We start from the raw sequence: 23,180 nt of genomic DNA on the forward strand, positions 1-23,180 counted from the left end.
AATTTCAATGATTTCAATCCTTGGAATTTGTTGGGGTGTAGAATATGATCAGTTTTGGTAAATATTCCTTGTGTACTTGAAGACAATGTGTATTTTGCAGTTGGATCTATATAGGCTAATTAGGGCCCAGTTTACAAGTTGTTTAGATCATTACTATCTCTATTGTATATTTGTCTGCTAATTACATAATTTACTGAAGGGGTGTTTTATAATCTCCCATTATTATGGAAATTTATCTGTTTCTGATTTTAGTTTTCTGAGTTTTGTTTTATATATTGTCTGACCGTGGAATTAAATAGTGAAGTTTTTGTGACTTACTGGTGTATTGACGCTTTTATTTCTTTGAAATGTCCCAGTTTGTCTCTTTCAGTGCATCTAGTCTTTAAATCTACTTTGTCTTTTATCGGTATAACTACATATGTCTCTTTTAATTAGATTTTGCATGGTTTGTCTTTTCTCACTTCTCCATGTTCTTATTTTGAAAGGGCCCTTTTCTTAGAAGTAACCAGGGTATGGTAGTTTTTTTTTTTTTTTAATCCAGATTTACAATCTCTATCTTTTAATTGGAGAATTTAGTTCATATACATTTAGCATAATTACTGGTATTGGGGGTTCAAATCTACTCTGTTTTCCATTTGTCTCATCTCTTTTTCCTTTTTTTGGCTGCCTTCTGGAGTTTTTATTATTTTATCAATCCTTTCCTACCCTTCTTCTTTATACCTATTTTTGAAGAATGTTTCCCTATGATTTGTAATGAAACAGTGTATGAAGGAAAAATAAAATAAGTTTGGGATTTGAAACATACGGCCCAAGGTTTATTTCCACAGAGTGAAAAGTAAAATTGCATACAGTACTCAACTGTATCCTGTAGGAAAGTCATTCTTCAGTAGAAAACATTTATAACTGGGAATTTGCCATTTGTATTGGAGGAAGGGATTAAGTCTAAAGTGTTTTTAGTTTTCATTCAACAGAATCTCTGGATTAATGTTCAGAAAATTATACTTTTGGGCAGGGTCTCCAGAGTTTTTGAAACTAGACAAATACAGCTTTGTATGCAACAAACAAACAAAAAAAAACTTGGCTAGGTTAAAAATCATGAAGATTTTTCTTTTTGCTTGCTTTCCATTGTAGTTGCGATTATTGAGAACTCCTGTGGTTTTTTAACTTAAAATATGTGTGTTCTATTATTAATAATATTTTTCCTGTGTAATTTTTTTAAAAAGATTTTACTTCTTTGAGAGAGACAGCAAGCAAAAGAGGGGGAGGTGCAGAGGGAGAGGGAGAAGCAGACTCCTGCTGAGGCCAAAAAGGGAGGCTGATGTGGGGCTCGAACCCAGGATCCTGAAATCATGACCCTGAGAAGTGTCTGAGTCAAAATCAGACTCAGACTGCGCTCTGACTGAGCCACCCGGGGCCCCTCATGTAATTTTTATCATTTTCAAGCAAGATACTTGATTTTAAAATAGAGATTAAAAAAAAAAAAAGACATTCTATGCTTAGTTGAATTGAAAGAGATATTTAAATGTTTTCAGTTTTTAAATTCTTTTTAGAATATTAATGAATATTCTACTTTTATTTATATAGTTTTATTTGCTTTTTCTGGTTAGGGTGCCATCTATACTTGGGTATACACTCAAAGAATTTTCTCCTTTTAGTACCTTCAAATAATTTTTTTCAAATATGTAATTTTTTTTATTTTAAGAGTAGCATGTGCTTATTGCATAAAATTTAGAAAATCATTAAGTACTGAAGTTTTTGTGACTTTATAAGTATAAAATCATTTTTTGCCTGCCAGTTAATATTCAGCCTCTTTCTTTATTAGGGTTTTAATTTATTTAAGTGTTTAAATAAGATCTTTATACCTTTTATTTTTACCTTTCCGCTTTGCATTATGTTATTTGTGTTTTATTGATTTTTAAAAATAAATTTTTGATGACCTCATAATTCCATAGCATGATTTACCATGTATTTGTAAAAGTATCTTCTGAATTATGGAGCTAGACTGTTTCTTTTGTTGTTGTTGCCATTTAGTGCTCGGTGAATACACATCTATATACATGTTTATTTTTATCAGTGATCATGTCCCTAGACTAGATTGTAAGGCATTTAATACAAGATCAAAGGACAACCTTACAGGCCTTACCCACACCTGAGACCACCTTGCTTTCCAGAAATGTTCTGCTGGTTTCTGCTTCCATCAATACCCAAAAGAGACCTAGCTCTTAACACTCTCAAGAAGCATATGTTTGGGGCACCTGGGTGGCTCAGTTGTTAAGTGCCTGCTTTCAGCTCAGGTCATGATTCGGGCATCCTGGGATTGAGCCCCATAGTTATCGGGGTCCCTGCTCAGCCGGGAGCCTGCTTCTCCCTCTCTAGCTCCTCTGTGCTTGTGTTTCCTCTCTTACTATCACTATTTGTCATAAATAAATAAAAATCTTAAAAAAAAAAAAAAAAAGGAAGCAGGGCACCTGGGTGGCTCATTGGGTTAAAGCCTCTGCCTTTGGCTCAGGTCATGATCCCAGAGTCCTGGGATGGAGCCCCACATCCAGCCCCGCATGGATCCCTGCATCAGGCTCTCTGCTCAGCAGAGAGCCCGCTTCCCCCTCTCTCTCTGCCTGCCTCTCTGCCTATTTATGATCTCTGTCAAATATAAATTAAAATCTTAAAAAAAAAAGTTTTCGTTCCTATTTTTCTCTTCATTTGTTAAAGAGAAAATCTCATTTTAATCTACCTTTTACTACCCATGAGCTTAACTTCTTTTATATTTATCTCTCCTATGAAATATTTTTTTTTTTGCCTATATGAGGTAGAGTTTGTGTTTTTCTGACCAATTTATGTGTATTAAGGATAATAATACGTATTGCATGGAGCACAGGGTGTGGTACATAAACAATGAATTCTGTTACACTGAAAAGAAATTTAAAAAAAGAAAACTAAACGACCATAACGGGTGATTTAAAATTATACAGTAAGAGGTAGGGATAGATAAAAATAACATAAAACCAGGTGGCATCATTTTTGTGAATTATGGGATAACATTAATATAAAGAATCTGCATTTTTAGAGTTTACAAGAGAAAGGAAGAAGGGCAGACAGTGTATATAAATAAAGGCTGATAATTTTCTCAATTAAAAAAAGGATAATAATGATTTATCAATATTTTATAGATATTTCCCCCATTCTTTAATTTGCCTATTAATTTTCTGAACCTGTTATTTCTGTCTTACCTTTTTACTTTGCCATTTTCTGTATTCTGTTGTGATCAGTTGTATACTTTTATTTCTTAGCATATTTATCTCTGTGGTAGTGTTTTTATATTTAACTCTTTCATACTCTGGGATATAAGCGTGAATATTTTCTTGCCATTCAGTTTGTTCTTTTATCTTCATCCTAGAAGAACTTCTCAAGTTTACCTTTGCAAGTTTCAAATGCAAGTTCCTACAACATAAATTCAGCTTCTTAAACTCCAGTGCAGCTTTCATGTACTGTTGCTTTTGGTCAGATGGCACATGGCTGTGTCACCAGTGTTCTTCCAGCCCATCACCACTGTTTCAGTGGCTCTTTGTCCCAGGCTAAGGCAGTAAGTGCCCAGCCTCGGGTTTGGGTGGTAATATGTTGTGCCATCTTTTTAGGGTCTTGATAAGTGTCTAGCAAGGGGCAGGAGGAGGCCCTGTGATTAGACACATTTTCAACTCAAGATTGGGTCAAAAAAGCTTCCAGGAGGCCCCAGCTGAATCTTGAGGATGGGCTTGGAATAAATGCCACAAGCTAAGATTTTCAGACCTGAAATATAGGGTAAGTTTAGGAATACTAAGTAAAATAGTTTCAGTTAAACATGTAAAAGGGAAAAAAGTGATACATAAGACATAGCTAAAAAGGTAGACTAAGGCTGGATCATGGAAGTTGTTTGCTTTTGTATTAAACAAGTAATACACTCAGTGTTGCCATTGCACACCTATTCTGTGCCAGACTTGGTTCCAAACTATGGACATGTGATGTGAACAAAACAGATCAAGGATCTGCATATGCAAGGGGCAAGCAGTAAATATACAAATAAACTTTCCAAACAGCATGTTTGGAAACCATTATGGGTGGTGTGAAGGAAAGAGAAGAGACAGTGAGAAGGAGGAGGAGGGAAAGCTCTCTTAGGAAATGGCAGTTGAGGGGCACCTGGGTGGCTCAGTGGGTTTTAAGCCCCTGCCTTCGGCTCAGGTCATGATCTCAGGGTCCTGGGATCGAGCCCCATATCGAGCTCTTTGCTCAGCAGGGAGCCTGCTTCCTCCTCTCTCTCTCTCTCTCTCTCACTCTCTCTCTGCCTGCTTCTCTGCCTACTTGTGATCTCTGTCAAATAAATAAATAAAATCTTAAAAAAAAAAAAAGGGAAATGGTATTTGAGCTGAGCTCTGTAGAGTGAGTTAGCTTCTGGAAGAGTCAGGTAAGGATGGCAGGTGCGGTGGAGCATTCCCAGGGGGAGTTGTAGTGACAGCAGAGACTCTGAGGCACGGGAGTAGTAGATGCATTTGGGAAGGTGAAAATGTAAAACACCTGTGGTGGTGCCTATAGAGAAGGAGGCACAGTGACTCTTAGGCTGGAGAGTCAGGGGCAGAATATGCAAAGCCTCCCCAGAAACATTAATGGTTTGGGTATCATTCTAAGTGTAAAAGAAACAGACTGGTTAATTTTAAGGACAACAATATACTACATGTCATTATTTTGAAGGTGCATATTTTTAATACTATAATATTTGGATGTTTCTTATAGTGATTTTTTTTAAAGCAGTATGAAACAGGTGGCAGAATTTCCCCCCCCTCCTTGCTTAGAGGCACATAAAATATTTGTGTCCTTTTTAATGTATGCACTCTTACATTTGGTTTTACTCAGTACTCTGTATATTTAAAACACACATCACCCAGGATGCTGTTTGGAAATGAGATTAGAGGGACAAGAGAAAAGTCAGGAGGAGTCTTGCAGGATGTTGTTCAATCCAAACATATTGGTCCTCAGGCTAGTGTAGCAACAGTGTGATGGAGAGAAATGAATGACTCACGAAATCTTTTGAAAATGGAACCTGGTCTTGGGTTAGAGCATAGTGTTGGTTTGAATGTAGGATAAGAAGCAGAGGAAATACGGAGGATAGATCTCTGGTTCTGGATTTAGCAACTAGATATTTGTTGGCACTCTGCTCACGGGACAGTGGGGATGGAAGCAGGTTTTTTGTTTTTTTTTTTTTTAAAGACCACATTTATGATTTGGGTTTATTAGAGCTGCCCATTTAATATCCATGTGGTTGTATCAGGCAGGCACTTGGATCAGTTTATATCTAGTGCTCAGAAGAAAAGTCTAGGCAGAAGAAACAACCTGGAGTGGTCAGATACACATGGTATTTGAAGGTTATCAGGGTAGATGGGGCCATCAAGAGAGATACAGAATGAGAAGGAAAGAGGGTCTAGAACTAAGCCCTGAGAAACACTAACATTTAGGAAGAAGTAAAAGATTGTGTGGGAGTGGCCACAGGGTTAAGTGGAAACCCAGGAGCATATAAGAAGTAGAAGGTACTTTAAGAAGAGTGTGGTCAACTCTATTAAATACCACTGAGAGATCTGTGAAGATGCCAGTCAAGAAGAGTCCTTTGGATTTTACAAAAGGGTGACCTTATCAACAGCCATCCCAGTGGATTAGTATATTTGAGAGCCACCCAAGAACATACAAAAACTGATGGTATGAATCCAACATGTTTGGAAAGGTCCAGAAATTTTGCTGTTAGAATGTTGATTAATTGAACAACAACAACAAAAAAGAACGAAGAGAGGAAATCAGAAGAGTGTGATGACTGAATTGTGGGTAGGTAGTCAAGAATGAGTCCCAGGCTTTTGGACTGGGATGATGTTTGTGTTTTTAGGGTGGTTTTCATTAGGATGCCTTTAATTATGGATGGTAATATACATTGTCCACATAAAGATTGATTAAAATCAGGGCAAAATTTGGGTTTGCTTTCTCTGGAACTTCTAGCTGTTTCCAGAAATCCGATGGGAGCCAGCTCTGGGTAATTTTTAAAGAATAATTTAAGTAAATTTTTTTTGAAATAGTGGGTTTCAAAACTAGGAAGAAAATGATCTCTCCCTGGCTAGCCTTCTTTACAAGATTTCATGTACTAGAAAGCTGGATTTGAAGTATAATTTGCTACCTCTGTCATTTCTTTGCTGCTTATGTTAGGCTACTAGCTTTCAGAACATACTTGTGACCATCAAGGTCCCAGGTTTTTCCCTTCCCCTTCTCCATCAGGCATCGGTGTGGCAGTCCAACGCTGCACAAGGACGTCGTTTTGCTGTTTTCTGGCTCATCCCCATTTCTTATAACAAAGTTCTTTTCCTTAACACATGAGGCCCAGATTCTCCAGCCTTGTCGCTATTGCCAGACCTCGGTGGACCTTTTTCTTTTAAAGGCTCTTTCCATATCCTATTGTATTGTCTGGACCATCTCCAAATCCAGTTTTTAATTTCCTATTGGCTAAATTTTATTTTTTTTCTTTAGGCCCTGCACTCTTCCGCTTAATTCTGGCTTCTCTCCTCTGCTGTGAGAGAGACCTTAATCTCATTTGGGCCAGCCGCCATGCCATTTTAAAATTCCTCTGGGCAGCGATGCAGCTGGTTTAACATTGTTCAATCCCACTTCTTGGCTGGGATTTACTGTCTCCTGGTCGGCTTCCATTCCTTTCAGTAAGAAGTAGGAGGGTTGCATTTCCCCTGAAGCAGGAACCCTACATCCCTTCCAGTATAAGCCTCCCCCCAGCACCTCCCCCCGCCTGACTTTTTTGGCTTTATTTTCCAAAGATTCTGGCACCAAATATTTAACCAGTTGCAGTTGGTCAGGAAGCTCTGAGCTGAAATAGTAGGTCATTCATTTTTTTTTTTTTTTAAGATTTTATTTATTTATTTGACAGAGATCACAAGTAGGTAGAGAGGCAGGCAGAGAGAGAGAGAGAGAGAGAGGAGGAAACAGGCTCCCTGCTGAGCAGAGAGCCCGATGCGGGACTTGATCCCAGGACCCTGAGATCATGACCTGAGCCGAAGGAAGCAGCTTAACCCACTGAGCCACCCAGGCGCCCAGGTCATTCCTTTTTGAGAGTAAATTCATAGAGCCCCACTGCTAGACATGGTCCTGGGATTTCCCAGGCCTGCAACACCCTTGGAGCTTGACGGGCCTTTCTTGCAAGGGTCTCCCAGAAATATAGCCTCTTCAGGACATACAGTACCTTGGGTGTTGAGTTTTCAAGTAAGATACTGCTTTGTTCAGACCTTGTCCAAGGATAGGAGAAGAGTACTTGATTAAACCGTAAGGCAGTAGGAGATAAGTTAGAGAGTGGGTATCTTGACTCACATCTTTGTGGTGAAAACATACCAGTATGCTTGTGGGACTCACAGACATTTGTTTCTGCTTGTCCTCTTGCACTGGCCTTTTATAACCATCACTGTGATGGGAGGCAAGAGGTCGTGATGGCTAGAGCCACAAACTTAGATTCAGAAGGGTGCTCCTTCCCCGCGTCTGCTCCTTGGCCAGCTCTGATGGGGTAACCTTGAGGCAAGTTACTTAGCCTCTCTAGGCCTCAGCTTTCTGGTTCTTAAAATGAAGGGGTTGAACTGGATACTCTTCAAAGTTCCTTCCAGTTGAGACAAACCCTATCATTCATAAAAAAATGTTTGGATGACAGGAAGGCTTTTTCTTCTCAACCATACAGCTGTGGAGATTTTCCTATGAAAGATTGCTACCAGAAATGGGACTCAGTTTCTGTCATCCACCTCTCTAGAGAGTGCGGGCAGCGGCAGGACGGCCATTAATGAGCTTTCGCTTCCAACAGGTAGTTATGGCCTACTCAGAATAAGAAGAAAGAAAATTGGGAGGCCTGTGTGGCTCAGTTGGTTGGGCGGCTGCCTTCGGCTCAGGTCATGATCCCAGCATCCTGGGATTGAGTCCCACATCGGGCTCCTTGCTCGGCGGGGAGCCTGCTTCTCCCTCTGCCTCTGCCTGCCACTCTGTCTGCCTGTGCTCAATCTCTCTGACAAATAAATAAATAAAATCTTAAAAAAAAAAAAAAAACAAAAAACAGAAGAAGAAGAAGAAGAAGAAAGAAAATCAACAGCACAAAGATAGGACATGTTAAAAAAAAAAAAAAAGAAACACTTTTTTCTTAGTTCAGAACAAAAAATATGAGGAAGAAAACCAAATCATTTTGTTAAAAACGTATATGCAGATAGAGATTCCTTTCTCCCCATTCCCATACTTTTTGGTATATAGTACAGAAAACCTAATAGAATCATTGGGGTTTTATTAGGAATTTCATTGTTGAGGTCTTTGAACATAGTTGGTAATTTTCTGAGGAGTAAATAAGCTTTATCCCAGAACCCCAATCCCTTTTAGAAAAACATGCCTCTTTTCCATACTTTCACCTTATTTTGTAGCTCACTTTACCTAAGGGAGAAGGTGACACCAAGTATCTGGCCTTATGCTTTTATTTGAGGATTTGAGGAGCGTGGGTGGGGTTCTGCTCTTATATGTAAAATTCCTGATAATAATTAGTAGGTTTTGAAAAAAGCTTTGGTCTGTGGAGAAAAGGTACCAGGTAAAAAGCAATTAGGCAAGGAAAAGAGATGTACCAAATGGGTCAAAAGTTAAGACCTCCTAAATGTGGGCCTTTGCTCCTTTAAAAACGAGCCACTGGTAGATAGTTCTAGTTACCCACGATGATGCTCTATTTCTTTCCGATGGTTATGTTATTCTTGTTATTAGAGAATTCCTATCAGTGATCCACTATCCTTGGTCTGTGTAATTCTTCCTTGAATTCATATCTATATTTATAATATTTATATCTGCCTTGCTGTAAAAAATATTAATGGCAAAAAGTTGCATGAGAAATCAGCAGTCTTGTAGGAGCATAACTAATTCATCTGGGTTGCCAACGAAGAGATTTCTGGAAAGTTATTTCTTCATCACTCATCTGGGAGACAGTATGACTGGTGATAAGATCATGCGTGGCTCTTCCAGATGCCAAAGCAGAACTGGTTTTAGTACTTTAGTAGAATGACCCCTTCATTAAGCAAAGAGAAGACCTCTCATGTTAGCATCATTCAGAATGGAGTTTCATATTAAAAATATAAAAAGTATTAAAAAATCAGCTTCAGGGGACACCTGGGTGGCTCAGTTGGTTAAGCAGCTGCCTTCCACTCAGGTCATGATCCCAGCGTCCTGGGATCGAGTCCCACATCAGGCTCCTTGCTCCGCAGGGAGCCTGCTTCTCCCTCTGACTCTGCCTGCCACTCTGTCTGCCTGTGCTCGCTCTCTCCCCTCTCTCTCTGACAAATAAATAAAATCTTAAAAAAAAAAAAAAATCAGCTTCAGTAAAACAAGATGGTGTTCACTTGTCCATGTAATGAAGCTTTCATCTTGGTAAGCTTTTATTCTCACATAATAATAAATGTTCTTGCATTTTAGTTTTATTATTATAGAATTGATCTTAATTATAGGAGATCTTGGAACTTTTTATAGACAGGACTAACAATGGAAAAATATCTCCGCACTCACGTCATCAAAGACAATTCTAATGAAATAGTGTTGTTTTATACAGGTCATTAGAGAAGTAAAATGCATGTTGTCCTTTTGTTCAGCTATTTCCTTACCTCATTGTTGAAAACATGGAACTGCTGAAAGTTACAGTGTATCGTTTTCATAAACTATGAGTTGTTGAAGAGCTAGTCTCCAGCAGGCACTCCACGTTATTTTTTCCTATTCATTCAAATCCAAAATATTGCTCATCTAAACTTTCTGTGTTAATCACTGATACATTAATTCTGAGGCTGCAAGATGCCCAGTAACTCATAACCATCTCAGAACTTGTTCACCTTAGGTCAGTTTCTCAGTTCCTGAGCTGGTGGCCATTAGCACGAAGTCATCATCTGTTGTGACTGTGCAGAACTCATGAGAAGGAAAGCAAGAGATGTTATTGCAAGAATCTGGGCTAAAAGCCGCCAGATTTTCAGCACTGGTTTTCCTTCCTCCTTCTTTGCTGTCTCATTTTAGCAGGGAGCTAAGTTGCCGGTGACATTCAGTTGGAGGTTTTCCACCCCAAACAGTGGCCCTGGGAGAGGGGAGGACAGCAGCGGCACAGAATGCTCTGGGAGGAGAGAGGAGGGACCCTGAAGTCTGACACTTGGGAGGTGTCCCTTGGGCTGACTCCTGATGGGCCAGGAGGAGTTTCCAAGCAAAACTGATGGTGGGGAGACTTTCTAGTGGAGAGAGGGAGTGGAGGGCTCCAAGTCAGTGAGAAGACAAAGACCATAGCGTTTTCAAGAACTCTGGTGTACTGAGACAGCTGAGACATAAATTGGGAAGGAAGTGTTGGCTAAGAACTCTGGCTGGATGCTTAGCCAGGAGCCGGAGGAGGAAGGGTGCTCTGTGCTCTGCCAAGGAGAGTGGTTGGTTTCCTGCAGCCAAGAAGAGATCCTGAGTATTCTGAAAAAGGGAATGTCACTGATAGGTTTGCTGTTAGTGAAGAATGGGTTAGGGACATGACAGAGGAGAGGGGGAAGCATGCTGCCAAGATTTCTAGCGAGGGTGACTGGTTGGAGTCTCTGATGAAGAGAGTATAGGAGAAAGGAAGGTGAAGTAAGATGGGTGTGACCGTCAGCTCAGTTGTCATGAAATGTCCCATAGTTTCAAATAAATGGCTTTAAATGCTGGAGGTCAACCTTTGAGAAAGATTAGGAAATCATCAGTGTATAATTGATAATTTGAAGGATTTCTGCCTTTCTTTCCAGCTCTTAAATCCTGTGGCTCCGTGAATAGTTTCTTAGACAAATACCCATTTCCAGAAGTCTAAAATTAGTAATGGCCTGTATTAAGTGATTTGATGATACTGTGTAGTTACTGATCTCACTGTTGTGGTCAGTAAATAAATCCTAGCCTTATGCTGACACTGGAAACCCATCAGAACAGATTTACTGCATGTCATCTCTGTGTTAGATGTTACAGGGGAGAGTCAGTTTTTTTTTTTTTTTTTAAGATTTTATTTATTTATCTGACAGACAGAGATCACAAGTAAGCAGAGAAGCAGGCAGAGAGAGACAGGGAGGCAGGCTCCCTGCCAAGCAGAGAGCCCGATGCAGGACTCGATCCCAGGACCCTGAGATCCTGACCTGAGCCAAAGGCAGAGGCTTAACCCACTGAGCCACCCAGGTGCCCCGAAAGTCAGTTTTTTTAGATGTGAAATAATGTCATTGAGTTTTTGGTTCAAGTTGAGGGAGGAGATAGAGGGAAAAAAAGGGGGGGGCAGAAATAAGATTTGTCAGTCAGCTCAGGAAGTGTGGTTTAGGAATAATACAGTGAATTTGGTTTCAGGCTTGATAAGTTTGAGATTAGAGTAAAAGATGAAATGGAAATGATTAAGACTAAGAAGGATCCTGGCTGGAGATAAAGCTTTGGGATTCATTCCGAGGACCGTGGTAATTGAAATCCAGATTGTCTGGAAAGGGTGGGACAGGGCAACGCTAAGGAAGCAGCAGATCCCAGGGAGCCCGAGCCCTGGCAGACCCCGTCTTCAGACTGTGGAAGGATGGGGGCCAGCCAACGTGGTTAAACGTTGATCAGGAATAATACTCTTGTCACGGGGTATGGGAAGAGAGAGTTCAGGGAGGGACGTGGCCCGCCTGGGACGTCAAGCATGATGGTGGCTGCTGACTGGAAAATGATGGTCAGACTTACGGACGGGTCAGCCGTTGGTGGTCCTTCTCCAGAGGAGCTTCATGGAATAAAGAGTGAGAAAGTGAGTTTGTAGGTCAAGAAGGAACAGGGGGAGGAATAATCATAACAATGGTTGGCCCGTAGTGTACGCTTCCCATGTCACATGCCAGGCACTGTTCTAAGCACTTTACTTATACATGTTCTTTTGTTGAGTCCTCCCCGTAATTTTAGGACTATACCAATGTTACTAGTAGTAGTGTGGTTACTAGTTTGTTTTTTACTGGTGAGGTACGTGAAGAACAAAGGCCATGCATATAGATCGTTCTTCTGAGACGTTTTGTAGCAGTAGAATGAATGGGAAAGCACAGTAGGTGACCCCACAGTGAAGTGAACGCTATTCCGGGAGATTTTAACATGTTTGAAATCAGGGAAGGGAGGAGGAACTGAGGACGCTAGAGAAGGACGAGCAGGTAGGACTCAAGCGAGGAGAGCGTGGTAGGGAAAGAGCCCAGCCTTGAAAGGAGAAGGAACAGTTTTGTTTGAGTTGAATAAAGCAAAAGTGGGTGGTCCCTCATCGTTTACAATTCAGAAGTGAGACACTCTCTGGACTTATGCTTGATTGTGTTGGAAAATTAGGAAGGGAAGCGAAACAATTCCCAAATCGTCATTGCGTTCATTTTCTTTTTCTTCTGGAAAGTTTCCTGACTCGACATTAAACAATTTAGAAAGAGCAGGGCCCCCTGGCTGGCTCCTTGGGAAGAGCGTGTGATTTTTGATCCTCGGGGTCATGAGTTTGAGCTCCGTGTTGGGTGTAGGGCTTTCTTAAATAAATAAAACGTTTTTAAAAATTGAGGAAGAGCAAAGTTCAGTTTTATTAACTCCTCCAAACTAAATTCCGTCAAGGGCTACTTAACTTACCATTTTTTTTTAAATCATTTGTTATCTTCCCATGTATTTGGATGCAGCAATTGCATTTTCATCATTGTTTCTCCAAAAGCCTGTGTTTGGGGAGCATGTAATCCAGAAGCAGAGAGGACAGAACCTGACAGATGCGAGTGTGTGGTATGGCAGGAAACCAGGAAAAAGGGAAGGGGAACGAAAAGGCGAAGTCAGTCACTTACAGTGAGTTACTGTGAGGATAAAGACGTGTATCTAGGGGCACCTGGGTGGTTCAGTGGTTTGGGGCTTCTGCCTTTGGCTTGGGTCATGGTCCCGGCGTCCTGGGATGGAGCCCTGCGTTGGACTCTCTGCTCGGCAGGGAGCCTGCTTCCTCCTCTCTCTCTGCCTGCCTCTCTGCCTACTTGTGATCTCTCTCTCTGTCAAATACATAAATAAAATCTTTAAAAAAAAAAAAAAGTATATCTAAAAGTCTGTTTTTAACTTCATAATTGAGACATCACTTTCATGAAAACATTTTTATTGGGGGAAAAAAGGCATAAGATCACTATCATCAAGTTTTTAGAGAACACGTGAATTTACAAGTCGGCCACTGGCTAACGGGGGTGTGGGGGGCACAGCATGGACATTTAGGACCTTGAGTGGCTATAACTTGAATAGGACAGACCGGTCGGCTGAACTCATCAGATTCCCTGTCTCTCCTCTCTCTCCTCCTCCCCCTCCCCCTCCTCCCCCTCCCCTTCCCCCTCTTCACACCCCCCTTCTCCTCCTCCTCCTCCCTCTCCTTCTTTCCTCTCTTCCTGAAAATGCTGTTGAGATTTGTCCAAGGTTATCTATAGGGATGAGTAAGTGACTTCTGCAGAAAGAACTGTGAGCATTGACCATGATTCAGAAAGGGTGACCGTACTTTGCCGGGTTTCCCTGGTAGGAGAACGTACTCTCCTTGGAAATACAGGGTTGAAAGCCAGCAGAAAACAGACAGTGGCAATTCCAGCAGCTCTTTCTGTTCGAAAACATTTCCTGAGGAAAAGTACATGTTTTCTCACAGAGCCCAGCCTTTGTCTCTGAAGACATTGTCATCAAAACATTTTATTTCTATGTAAAATGTTTTAGAAGTCCATTCTGTGTAAACATGATCATCTCAGACCAGTCGAGGTATGTCGAACACCTCTGTCGATCCATTAATATCTGGTGTTTGTCAGTCTGTGTTTTGTGTCTGATGTGAAATGTCTCTTTTGCAGATATTGATGAATGTGTAAACAACACTGTGTGTGACAGTCACGGGTTTTGTGACAATACGCCCGGCTCCTTCCGCTGCCTCTGTTATCAGGGCTTTCAGGCCCCACAGGATGGGCAAGGGTGTGTGGGTGAGTGTTTAGATTTCTTTCCACAACATGTTTCACGTCCCCACCTATTGAAATGCAGCCCTAGTTATCCAGAGCAGGAGAGACTGTAAACAAGATCATTGGGATAGAATTTCATCCTCATTCGATGTGATCACCCAGTTTGGGGGTGTGCAGAAAGATGGATTCTGAACTTGCTCAGGACATTAAGAAATAAAGAAGAAGAACTGAATTCCATGTGTATTGAAAAAAGAACATCTGTTGAAACTCTGAGCTGTGGCTACGGAGCCCTTCTGCAGAGTCCCGCCTGCACAGGCAGCTGTCTGGTGTGTGGTATGGCTTGTGGGTCTTCACGATGTACCTCCTTAAGCAGTGCAGTTAAGGAAAAGTGTTGGCAGGAGTTTCATTTTCCAAGAATGACACCCGTCATTCTTCGGATTGTGCAACTCTCTTTCTCCGGTCTGTCTGGGTTGATGGAGCTGGAAGGCATCCTGAATGTCATCACATGTCCTGGAACAGGGTTCAGCTCATGCTCCTATAGACAACACATTTTATATCTCCTTTTCTGATCAGCTGTGATTGCTTTAAATCAAAATCATTACAAAACATTTGCAATAAGAGCCATAATCAGGGAAGGAAGAAAGGCTATGAAATGCAGATCCTCACAGGTAACGAGGCTTTTCCTTTATGCTTACTCTGTCCGTTTCATAGCAGACACTGTCTCAGGAGGAGTCCGTAACTCCTGAGTTTGAACGTCTGCAATTCCAAGCACATCCAGATTAAACGGGGGAAGCAATATTGATTTCCCCAAAGTTTAGTGGTGAAATTGCCCCCGTGAGTAGCCGCCACTTTAAAACTAACACTGTCATCATTGCTGGTTCCAACTCCTGCTTTAGTCTCCTTTGCGCTAAAATGCAGGCAACAAAAACTGTCTAAATGTTTTGACAAAACAGGTCAGGTGACCTGCATGCCACCTCCCAGCCTCAGCACCTCCTTCTTCACCTCGAACGCTCCCGCGACGTAAAATGTACATCAGCGTGTGGCTGCTCACGCGGCTGTGCAGGGATGGGGCTGCTGTTTGCTGCTTCTGCTGGAGACATCTTCCCAGTATCCCCTTGCCTGAGTGGGGATTCATCCCACTGTCTCCTGAGGATCCTGCCCCTCTCCTCCCAGACGCTGTCCCCACTCCAGCTCGGCACGGACCCCTCCTCCTGCTTCCCGAACACCTTTCTCAGATTCAGCTACAGAACTGCCGAACTGCGGGGCTGTCATTAGCGTAGACGGCCTGCAGCTGCCTTCTCCGAGGCCTCCAGAGCCCGTGGTTGAGAACCTTGTCTCTCGTCCTGGCTGGGACTAATGGTTGGCCTGTTGTAGGTGCGTGGCCAATTTTAACTGTGACCTGCTGAGATAGCAGCTATCCCACCGCAGACTCCATGTCCGCTCCTGAACCTCTGGTAGAGGTTCACGTCGGACCAGTCTGATGAGGACAGCAAACCCATCCTGACGTTCTGTTTCAGCCCACAAAACACCATCCTTAGAGGAAGGATATTTGTTATCATTTTACTGAACTCAACAGGTGTCATTTCATCTGTTCATTCACACTCCCCAAATATTAACTGAGCGTCTACTATATGCACCTGCTGCTGGGTGTTCTGTAGGATTTGAGAATCAGATCATCCCTGAGAGCAAACCTTGGCCATTCTGTTTCCTCTACTTGGACTCTGCCTGCGCCTACCCCCTCACTCCCCACACCCTCTGACCCCCCCCCCATCAACCCCCTTTCAGCTCTGCTCCATATCACCACCTCATCCTTCAGCTGGAACTTGGGTCCGGTATCCTGTCCCTAACCCAGCCCTTCCCTGAAGGTCCACTGTTCCATGCTTTCCTTGCACTTTTCATTCTTAGCGCTTACCACGACTTGTGAGATCGTCTGGCTGATTTCCCTGGCTTGACTCTAAGCTCTGTGAAGGCAGGAGTTGGGCCCGCCTGCATAATCATTGTTGGCCCAGTGCCTGGCCCGCAGAAGTAAACTAGAAAGTACTTTTTTGATGGAGTGAATTCATTCTCGTGGGAGAGATACCAAGAGTCATGTAAATAATACGAGTTAGAAAGTAGAAAGTTCCATTTGACATTTACCAAATTGATAAATGTGAACTGGCAAATTTCTAAAGTCAATTTTTCTGGTCTACATTATGACTGTCTGAGTTGATTAAATATGCCAGCTCTCTGCTTTCCTTCATGTTCTAATACCTTTCATAAGCAAAACCCAGCTCATTAGGTTTATATCTGTTTATATACAAAGTGAAATGGAAAACTGAGGTAATTACCCAAATAAGTCAAGATTCATAAACTTTTTGTCCAATTAACTGGGTATAGCAGGTGAGAATAAGATTTTTTTTCCCTAAATGATTTGGATAATATTTAACTTTATATAATATTTAACTTTGTATAAACCATCTCAGAGTACGCTTATGAGAGCTGATGTTTGTGCGTGTTTAATGCATAAAATACGTGAGCATTTCAGATGTCAATTCAAGTACTTTGTTGAACTGGGCATTCCTTAATAAAATTTCTTTTGACGAGACACGTTAAATGTAGTGTTGGGCAAGGTCAAACGTTAGAATTAGCCCTTTTTAGGACTATGTGCTCACATAATATTGAATAAACTGTACTCGGTAGTAGATTCCTGGGCTATGTTTTAGTTAAGTATTAAGTACAAACGAATAGCACTTAGCAAAATAGAAAGCACCCGCAGAAGACCTGCAGAATTTTTAAAGGCACAGCCCGTGATACGTTCCTGGAATAGTTTGTTTCATGTGAATGACTAACGTAACCTGATGAGTATTTACAGGGGTCTTCCCTTCATTTCCTAAAGGGATACACACCTGATTTCTGGTTGTTGTAGTATGGACATTTTGGCTACTACTGTATTTTCAGATATATGAATAGATTGAAAACAATTTTGTAATGAATGTAAGAACGGTTCTTGTTTCTGAAGTGCCAGGTCTGCTAATTTTCCTGAATTCAAAAGCGAGAGCAGACTGTCCTGTTCTTTAAGACCTCATTATGTCAAAAAGTCAAGGAAGAGAGAATTAAATGGTCAGGGTGTACACAGGCCGCTCGCAGTTCGATCCCAGGGCCCTCCGTAAAGTGGAACTGGAATATGGAAACTTGGCTTTGTGTTTTCATGGTCCTTTTACACAAACCGAATTGTGCAGCCCCGTCTTGAGGAACCCCTTCCCCAGAAAATAGCGAGAGGCTCTGATTGCTCACGGGGGACCATTTGGGACCAGCAGACACCACTAGCCCTGGCACAACTGGTAAAATAGAGAGCCATCAGGAGGGAGGCATGCGTCTGACTTGATCTGTGCTCCCTTTTCCAGATGTGAACGAGTGTGAGCTGCTCAGTGGGGTGTGTGGTGAAGCCTTCTGTGAAAACGTGGAAGGGTCCTTCCTGTGTGTGTGTGCTGATGAAAACCAGGAGTACAGCCCCATGACTGGGCAGTGCCGCTCCCGGGACTCTGGAGGTAAGTCTCTGTGGCTCCTCTTGGGGGCTTATCCCTACTCAGGTTTGAGCCACACGCTCTGGAAGTGAGGTAAGGAATAACCAAATGTCCTGGAACACTGCTGTGTTTGGAAGTTCCGTGCTCTTTCCAAGCCTGCCTTATCAGTGAATTAGGATGTGGTCAGTGATGACTGTTTGAGCTAGATGGCCTCTGTCGTGCTTTCCAACCCAGAGACGCCATGGGTAGGGTAAAGGATCCAAAATGATGAGAACATTCACTGGGAACCGCTCACAACTGAGAGAGCCATCAGCTCAGGGTTTAACATGGCGTCTTCTCACTAGGTTGCATAATCTTGCTTTCTTGGCCCTCCGAGAGGCGTATCTTGACACTTCTCTAAATTAGAAGCAACATATAGGCCTCTTAGGATCTACAAAGACTTCCACTTGGAAGAGTTAAGGTGTTTTTTTCAGAAGTTGGCCCGGAGAGTGGCTGTGTTTGCATTCGTTTAAAATTTGATTTAGTCTGTGTCATCATGGCACGAATTGAAATGGAGAGCTGATGGTTTTCCAGATAAATTAATCAACTTCCAGATCACTCTTTTAGTGTGTGCCATGTAGCTATAGTTTGGTTGTATTTTAAGGGAAGCAAAAGACCAAATGGTCATTCGAGAGCCAAATAAAATGAAACATTGGCCATTTGACTTTCTTGCTCAATCTCAGTGATTATATCCATGCTTCTAAGAGAACTCTCACTACTTCTCGATAGGGTACACTTGTTCTGTGTGAAATAACCATCTTTGCAAGTAATAGGGAATAAAATGTAAAAATATTTTCCCCTACACATATTCTTAGTTATTAAATGTAGAAAGGAGGGGTGCAGAATTACACAAAAAGACGGCAGTTCACAAACATTGTGAAGGGGACAGGATGAAGTGTTACTGGGGTCGCTCTTCATTCCAGTGACCACCCCTGTAACGCATGAACCAAAGAGAAAAGACTTTTCATCTCAGTTGTTCCTGTAGTAGCAAAAACAAACACTCAGGGATGCCTGGGTGGTTCAGTCAGTTAAGCCGCTGCCTTTGGTTCAGGTCATGATCCCAGGGTCCTGGGATCAAGTCCTGCATCAGGCTCCTCTCTCTCTCTGACAAATAAATAAATAAATAATCTTTAAAAAAACACCCAGTCAATAACCTGGCTGGCCCATAGTAGGATTGGGTAAGTATCTTTTTCTTCTTTGTCTTTGGTTCTGTAGAATAACACCTCACCCACAGTATCATTTTGACTAAAGTCATTCACGTATTATTGTACAGTCATTGAATGATTCACATGAAGGTTGGGTAGTTAAGCTAAATGCGTGTGGTCCCGTGTTGAGTGACAGACCAGGCTCTTCAAATGATTACAGTCTGTGGTGGGAGGGAAGAAGAGATGATATTTAAAAAGATAATTATTGGAATTAATGGAAACTTTAGTTTAGTCCTTTGTTTTCCAAACTTCTTGTAATACTTTAAATTGGAATGACTGTGGTGGGCTGCTGTTTTCCAGCTGTGTAAGCTTGGGCATATCATTCACCTTTTATGAGTTTTTATTTTCTTGCTTACAAAACAGAAAGGTGGTATTTACCTCACAGAATTTTATGAATTTTTTAAAAATCTTCTCTGTAAAAGCCATTTGTTAATGGCAGAGTTCAATAGGAAGTAAGCTCTAATCCAAACACTTAAGTGATGCCTCTTTCTTATTTTTTTAGAATCTGTTCTGAAATAATAGACCTTTTAATGACTTTTTTCCAAAATAGATATTTTTTTGCTAGAATGTTTTAGCACCATCAAAGAATGGTTCAGGGGCTCCTGGGTGGCTCAGTGAATTAAAGCCTCTGCCTTTGGCTCGGGTCGTGATCTCGGGGTCCTGGGATTGGGCCATGCATTGGGCTCTCTGCTTGGCGGGGAGCCTGCTTCCCCCACCCCCCGCCTGCTGTCTCTCTGCCTACTTGTGATCTCTCTCTCTCTGTCAAATAAATAAATAAAATCTTAAAAAAAAAAAAATGGTTCATTCACTTCACATAGACTCGAAATGAGGTGCATGTCTGAGATCCTAAAGCTAGCTCATTTCTTTTCTTAGAGATCAGTGGTGCTTTAATAGGATCGTGAGACCACCTGAACCATTTTGGGGGAACGGGAGTAATTCATTGTAAGCTGCTTCTTAAAACTTTACAATGATTCATTTTGTAAGCCTTGTTCCTCATCTCCTATTTTTAAGTTTTTCTGTAACAAAGTTCCTAACACTTGCTTTGCTTTTTTCCTCCCTTAGTGTCATTGCCCTCTCAGTGACTCTTTCTGGAAAGTTCTCCCAGTCAGAGCTCACTATGTACTGTCCTGCATTTTTTTTAAAGAACTTCATTTTGATCAGATTCATAAATCTTGTTTGCCAATGGTTACATAGTTTCTTTTCCTCTTAACTTTATATCTAATCTTTCCATTTATGGTTTCTTACATATTTTCCCCCATAGTTCTCTAACTTTTGCTAAATATTGTACATACCCAGTTGTTTTTATTGGTCCATGTCAGCATAATCTGACTATATAGTTCCTGGCAGCTCTGACTACTCTACCTCAATTTGCATATTTCTTGGCAAACTTTACTGATGATACGCAGTCTTAAGATTGTCTGTGATGACATCTTCATCTGAGCAGTTCTCTGTCTGGGTACTGAGAGACCGGCCAGCTGTGAACCACAGGAGATTTCCCTCCCTGACTTCTTCAGGGCCAGTAGTTGACCTGCTATTTAAAAAGGTGATTGAAGCTGGAAATCTTAAAAAAGATAATATAGTTTTTAAGTATTTAAATTTTAACTTAAAGCACACAAAGGAACATTCATTTGCCGATCTTAGAAGGAGGGCCAGAGTCTTTCTTCGAGTAGAAGTCCACTCTTAGAGTCCTGCATGGCTTGTCCTGCATAAACTGTATTACACAGGATTGACATCACCCACTTTAAAGGGAGTAAGAATTTAAAGTCCCTTGTTAAGTAAATGAGTGTAAAATCCCTCTAGATTTTTATAGTTTTTCTCATTTTTTTTTTTGTGGTTGTCTTATCCACACCTAATTTGATAACGTTGCTTTTACCAAGTTAGCACTAGTCTTTCCAAACCTTGATCTTGTTCTATAAACAACTCTTCTAAAGGCATATTTTATTGATCTATATACTGTTCAGTTATACAATTACAACAATTAATACGCTGGCACAGAATGTTTCAGAATAAACACAGCCGAGACTCGGTCAGCACCATGCCCAACACGTGAGATCAGACGCGTGTGCTCCCACTGGAGAGCAGCCAGCTGACTGAGGACACTGGCCAGGGTGCTTTTCAGAGGGCGAGGGAACATTGGTTCATGGAAGAGATTGGTTAAATGGAGGCCACTTCAAAGAATTAGTCTCCTCCAATCAAAGGAGCTGCTGTTAAATAAAACAAACCGTGGTGTAGGAAATTCAAGTGAAAGTTTTTAACAAGGACTCAGATTAATAGTATTCTCCATATGATAGACCAACAACGCAGACCTCATCCTTCCTGAAACGTAATTCAGAAAGGAAAGGTGAAAAATTTGCAATATAGGCTGGAACGCTGTTCCTCGGCTGGAACAAAGTTTCCCCAGGACCCAGGGCATTCCAGCAGTGGGCAGTAGCGAGTCATCTGCGGTGGGATCAGACTGAGGACGGAACCGGGGCTGAGGGGTGCGTGGCAGGAAGGCACACTTAACATCAGTGTGCAGATTTGTCCCATAACTAGAGACAGCAGACCACTGTCACGGGTCTGTGGGTGTTTCCCGAGAGGTATCCTGGAACAGGTGGGAGACCCACGGCCCGAAGGGCACCCACTTCCCCCAGGACATCATGCCAGGTTGTACTTTTGAATTTTCCTATCATAGGATTTTTGTTTCTAAACTACATCTTGGCTCCCACCTAATTTTTTCTTTTTAGGTCTGGCGTAATGGTTTTTACTACCTGAGCCTTTGGCCACTAATTGACATTGCTGTACGTTGTCTAAAAGCACCTGCAACAGAAATGACTAAAAAATATCCACGCCACTCATCACGTGTAAGAGGGTATGCATGTGAAATACAGCCTGGTGCTTCTATTTCCTCAGTGCCTGTGATAATTGGTCAATAAAAACTTGACGTCCGTGGGCACTCTAAAGGAAGCAGTAAATATGTAGTCTTGCCAGCTGAAGCCCTCAGGCCTTACCCACAAAACGCGGCTCTCTGTCTTGATTGGTGCACAGAGGAGACTCGGGGGGTAGGAACTGGGTTTTATTTTTAAAACAAAAGGTATAAGAAAAGAACACAAAAAGATGTATGTTATAATTGAGGCAAGGATTCCTCACTCTAAGAAAAGTGAATAAGCAAGATCAGAAATTATAGAACATAAATTGGAGGGATAATTGGCATTATAAATTATAAATGATAAATTAATCGTTCTTGACACAGTTTATTTCAGGGTTTCCCTAAATACCATTTCTTGCTAATGTGTCGCCTCACAAGCTCAGGCCTAGACTTCTACAACAAGGAAGCGCCTTCGTGGTTTTCCAGCCCAGCTCCGATATTTATGTGTAAGGAAGCCCAGGCCCAGAGAGAAGTTCTAAATGTTCTCCTTAGGGCCTGCTGGCGGATGCTGTGCAGAAACCCCGCTCCCAGGTCTCTTCCACATCACCACTCCGCTTCTCAAGGCTGAGGACCCCGTGACACCAGATTCTTCTAAAATTGGCTTCCTTTTCACTTCCTTTCTTTGTTTTGTTTTCTTTACTGAAATGAGGCGCATTCTCCTCAGAAATTTGGCAAATACGAAAATAGATCAAAAATAAAAATAAGGGGCACCTGGGTGGCTCAGTGGGTTAAGCCTCTGCCTTCGGCTCAGGTCATGATTTCAGGGTCCTGGAATCGAGTCCCGCATCGGGCTCTCTGCTCAGCGGGGAGCCTGCTTCCTCCCCCACCCCGCCCTGCCTGCCTCTCTGCCTACTTGTGATCTCTTTCCCTGTCAAATAAATAAAATCTATTTTTTTTAAACGAAAATCCCCTGCAATGGCGCCATCCAGGGATGCCCTCTGTCACCGCACTTACCTCCAGATTCTTTGGGGGGACATCCACGTTCCCATTTGGTCCAGGGCCCTCCCACTCGTCCGTCTGTGTGAAACGCTTTTCCCTTGGGTCAGCAGTGAGCTCCTACATGCTAAAGCCATGAGTCTCCCTGCTGACTCCTCAAGAGAAAAATGGACAGTGGTTTCCCATCCCCCCCACCCCTTCTTTTCCCTTTGATTGATTTTAGGACATTTATCTTCCCTGTATCCTCCTTTCTCTTTCTCTGTTCTTTCTCTTTCTTGTTCCCAGACTCTTTTTCTGTTGCCCATTCCTTAAATAATAATGTCCTGGGGAGTTGCATGTTCAGGCCTCTTTTTACTCTCTGTGCTTCTCCGGGGATATTTAATCCTCGTCTCTGAGTCAACGATTACTTACGTGGTACTCACTGCCAAGGAAATACTTTCTGCCTCCTCCTCTGTCCTTAGGGCCGTGCTCTTATTTCCAGCTGCCTATTATTGGACCTTTCTCCCAGGGAGTCTTCTAAGTGTATCTGCCCGAAATTATCCAAAACCGAATTCTTTACCATTCCTTCCCTAAGCTGTGTTCACTCATTAATTGCCAAACGTCAGTACAAGAAATCCTG

The 23,180-nt window shown here is 42.0% G+C and overlaps 1 protein-coding gene across 10 annotated transcripts in view; it reads left to right on the plus strand.

Moving 5' to 3' along the window:
- The window catches only part of LTBP1 (latent transforming growth factor beta binding protein 1), a 403,430-nt gene that overhangs the window by 337,374 nt on the left and 42,876 nt on the right, over positions 1-23,180 (plus strand). For 6 of the 10 annotated variants that reach the window (XM_059188601.1, XM_059188602.1, XM_059188605.1 and 3 more), the window contains 2 exons: positions 13,869-13,994; positions 17,354-17,497. In XM_059188601.1, coding sequence (XP_059044584.1) covers positions 13,869-13,994; positions 17,354-17,497 — 270 coding nt within the window. The remainder of the gene's footprint in view (positions 1-13,868; positions 13,995-17,353; positions 17,498-23,180) is intronic. The other 4 variants (XM_059188603.1, XM_059188606.1, XM_059188609.1 and 1 more) reach the window with 1 other exon arrangement.

The sequence above is a fragment of the Mustela lutreola genome, chromosome 9 (assembly GCF_030435805.1).
Source record: "Mustela lutreola isolate mMusLut2 chromosome 9, mMusLut2.pri, whole genome shotgun sequence".
NCBI classification, from domain to species: Eukaryota; Metazoa; Chordata; class Mammalia; order Carnivora; family Mustelidae; genus Mustela; species Mustela lutreola.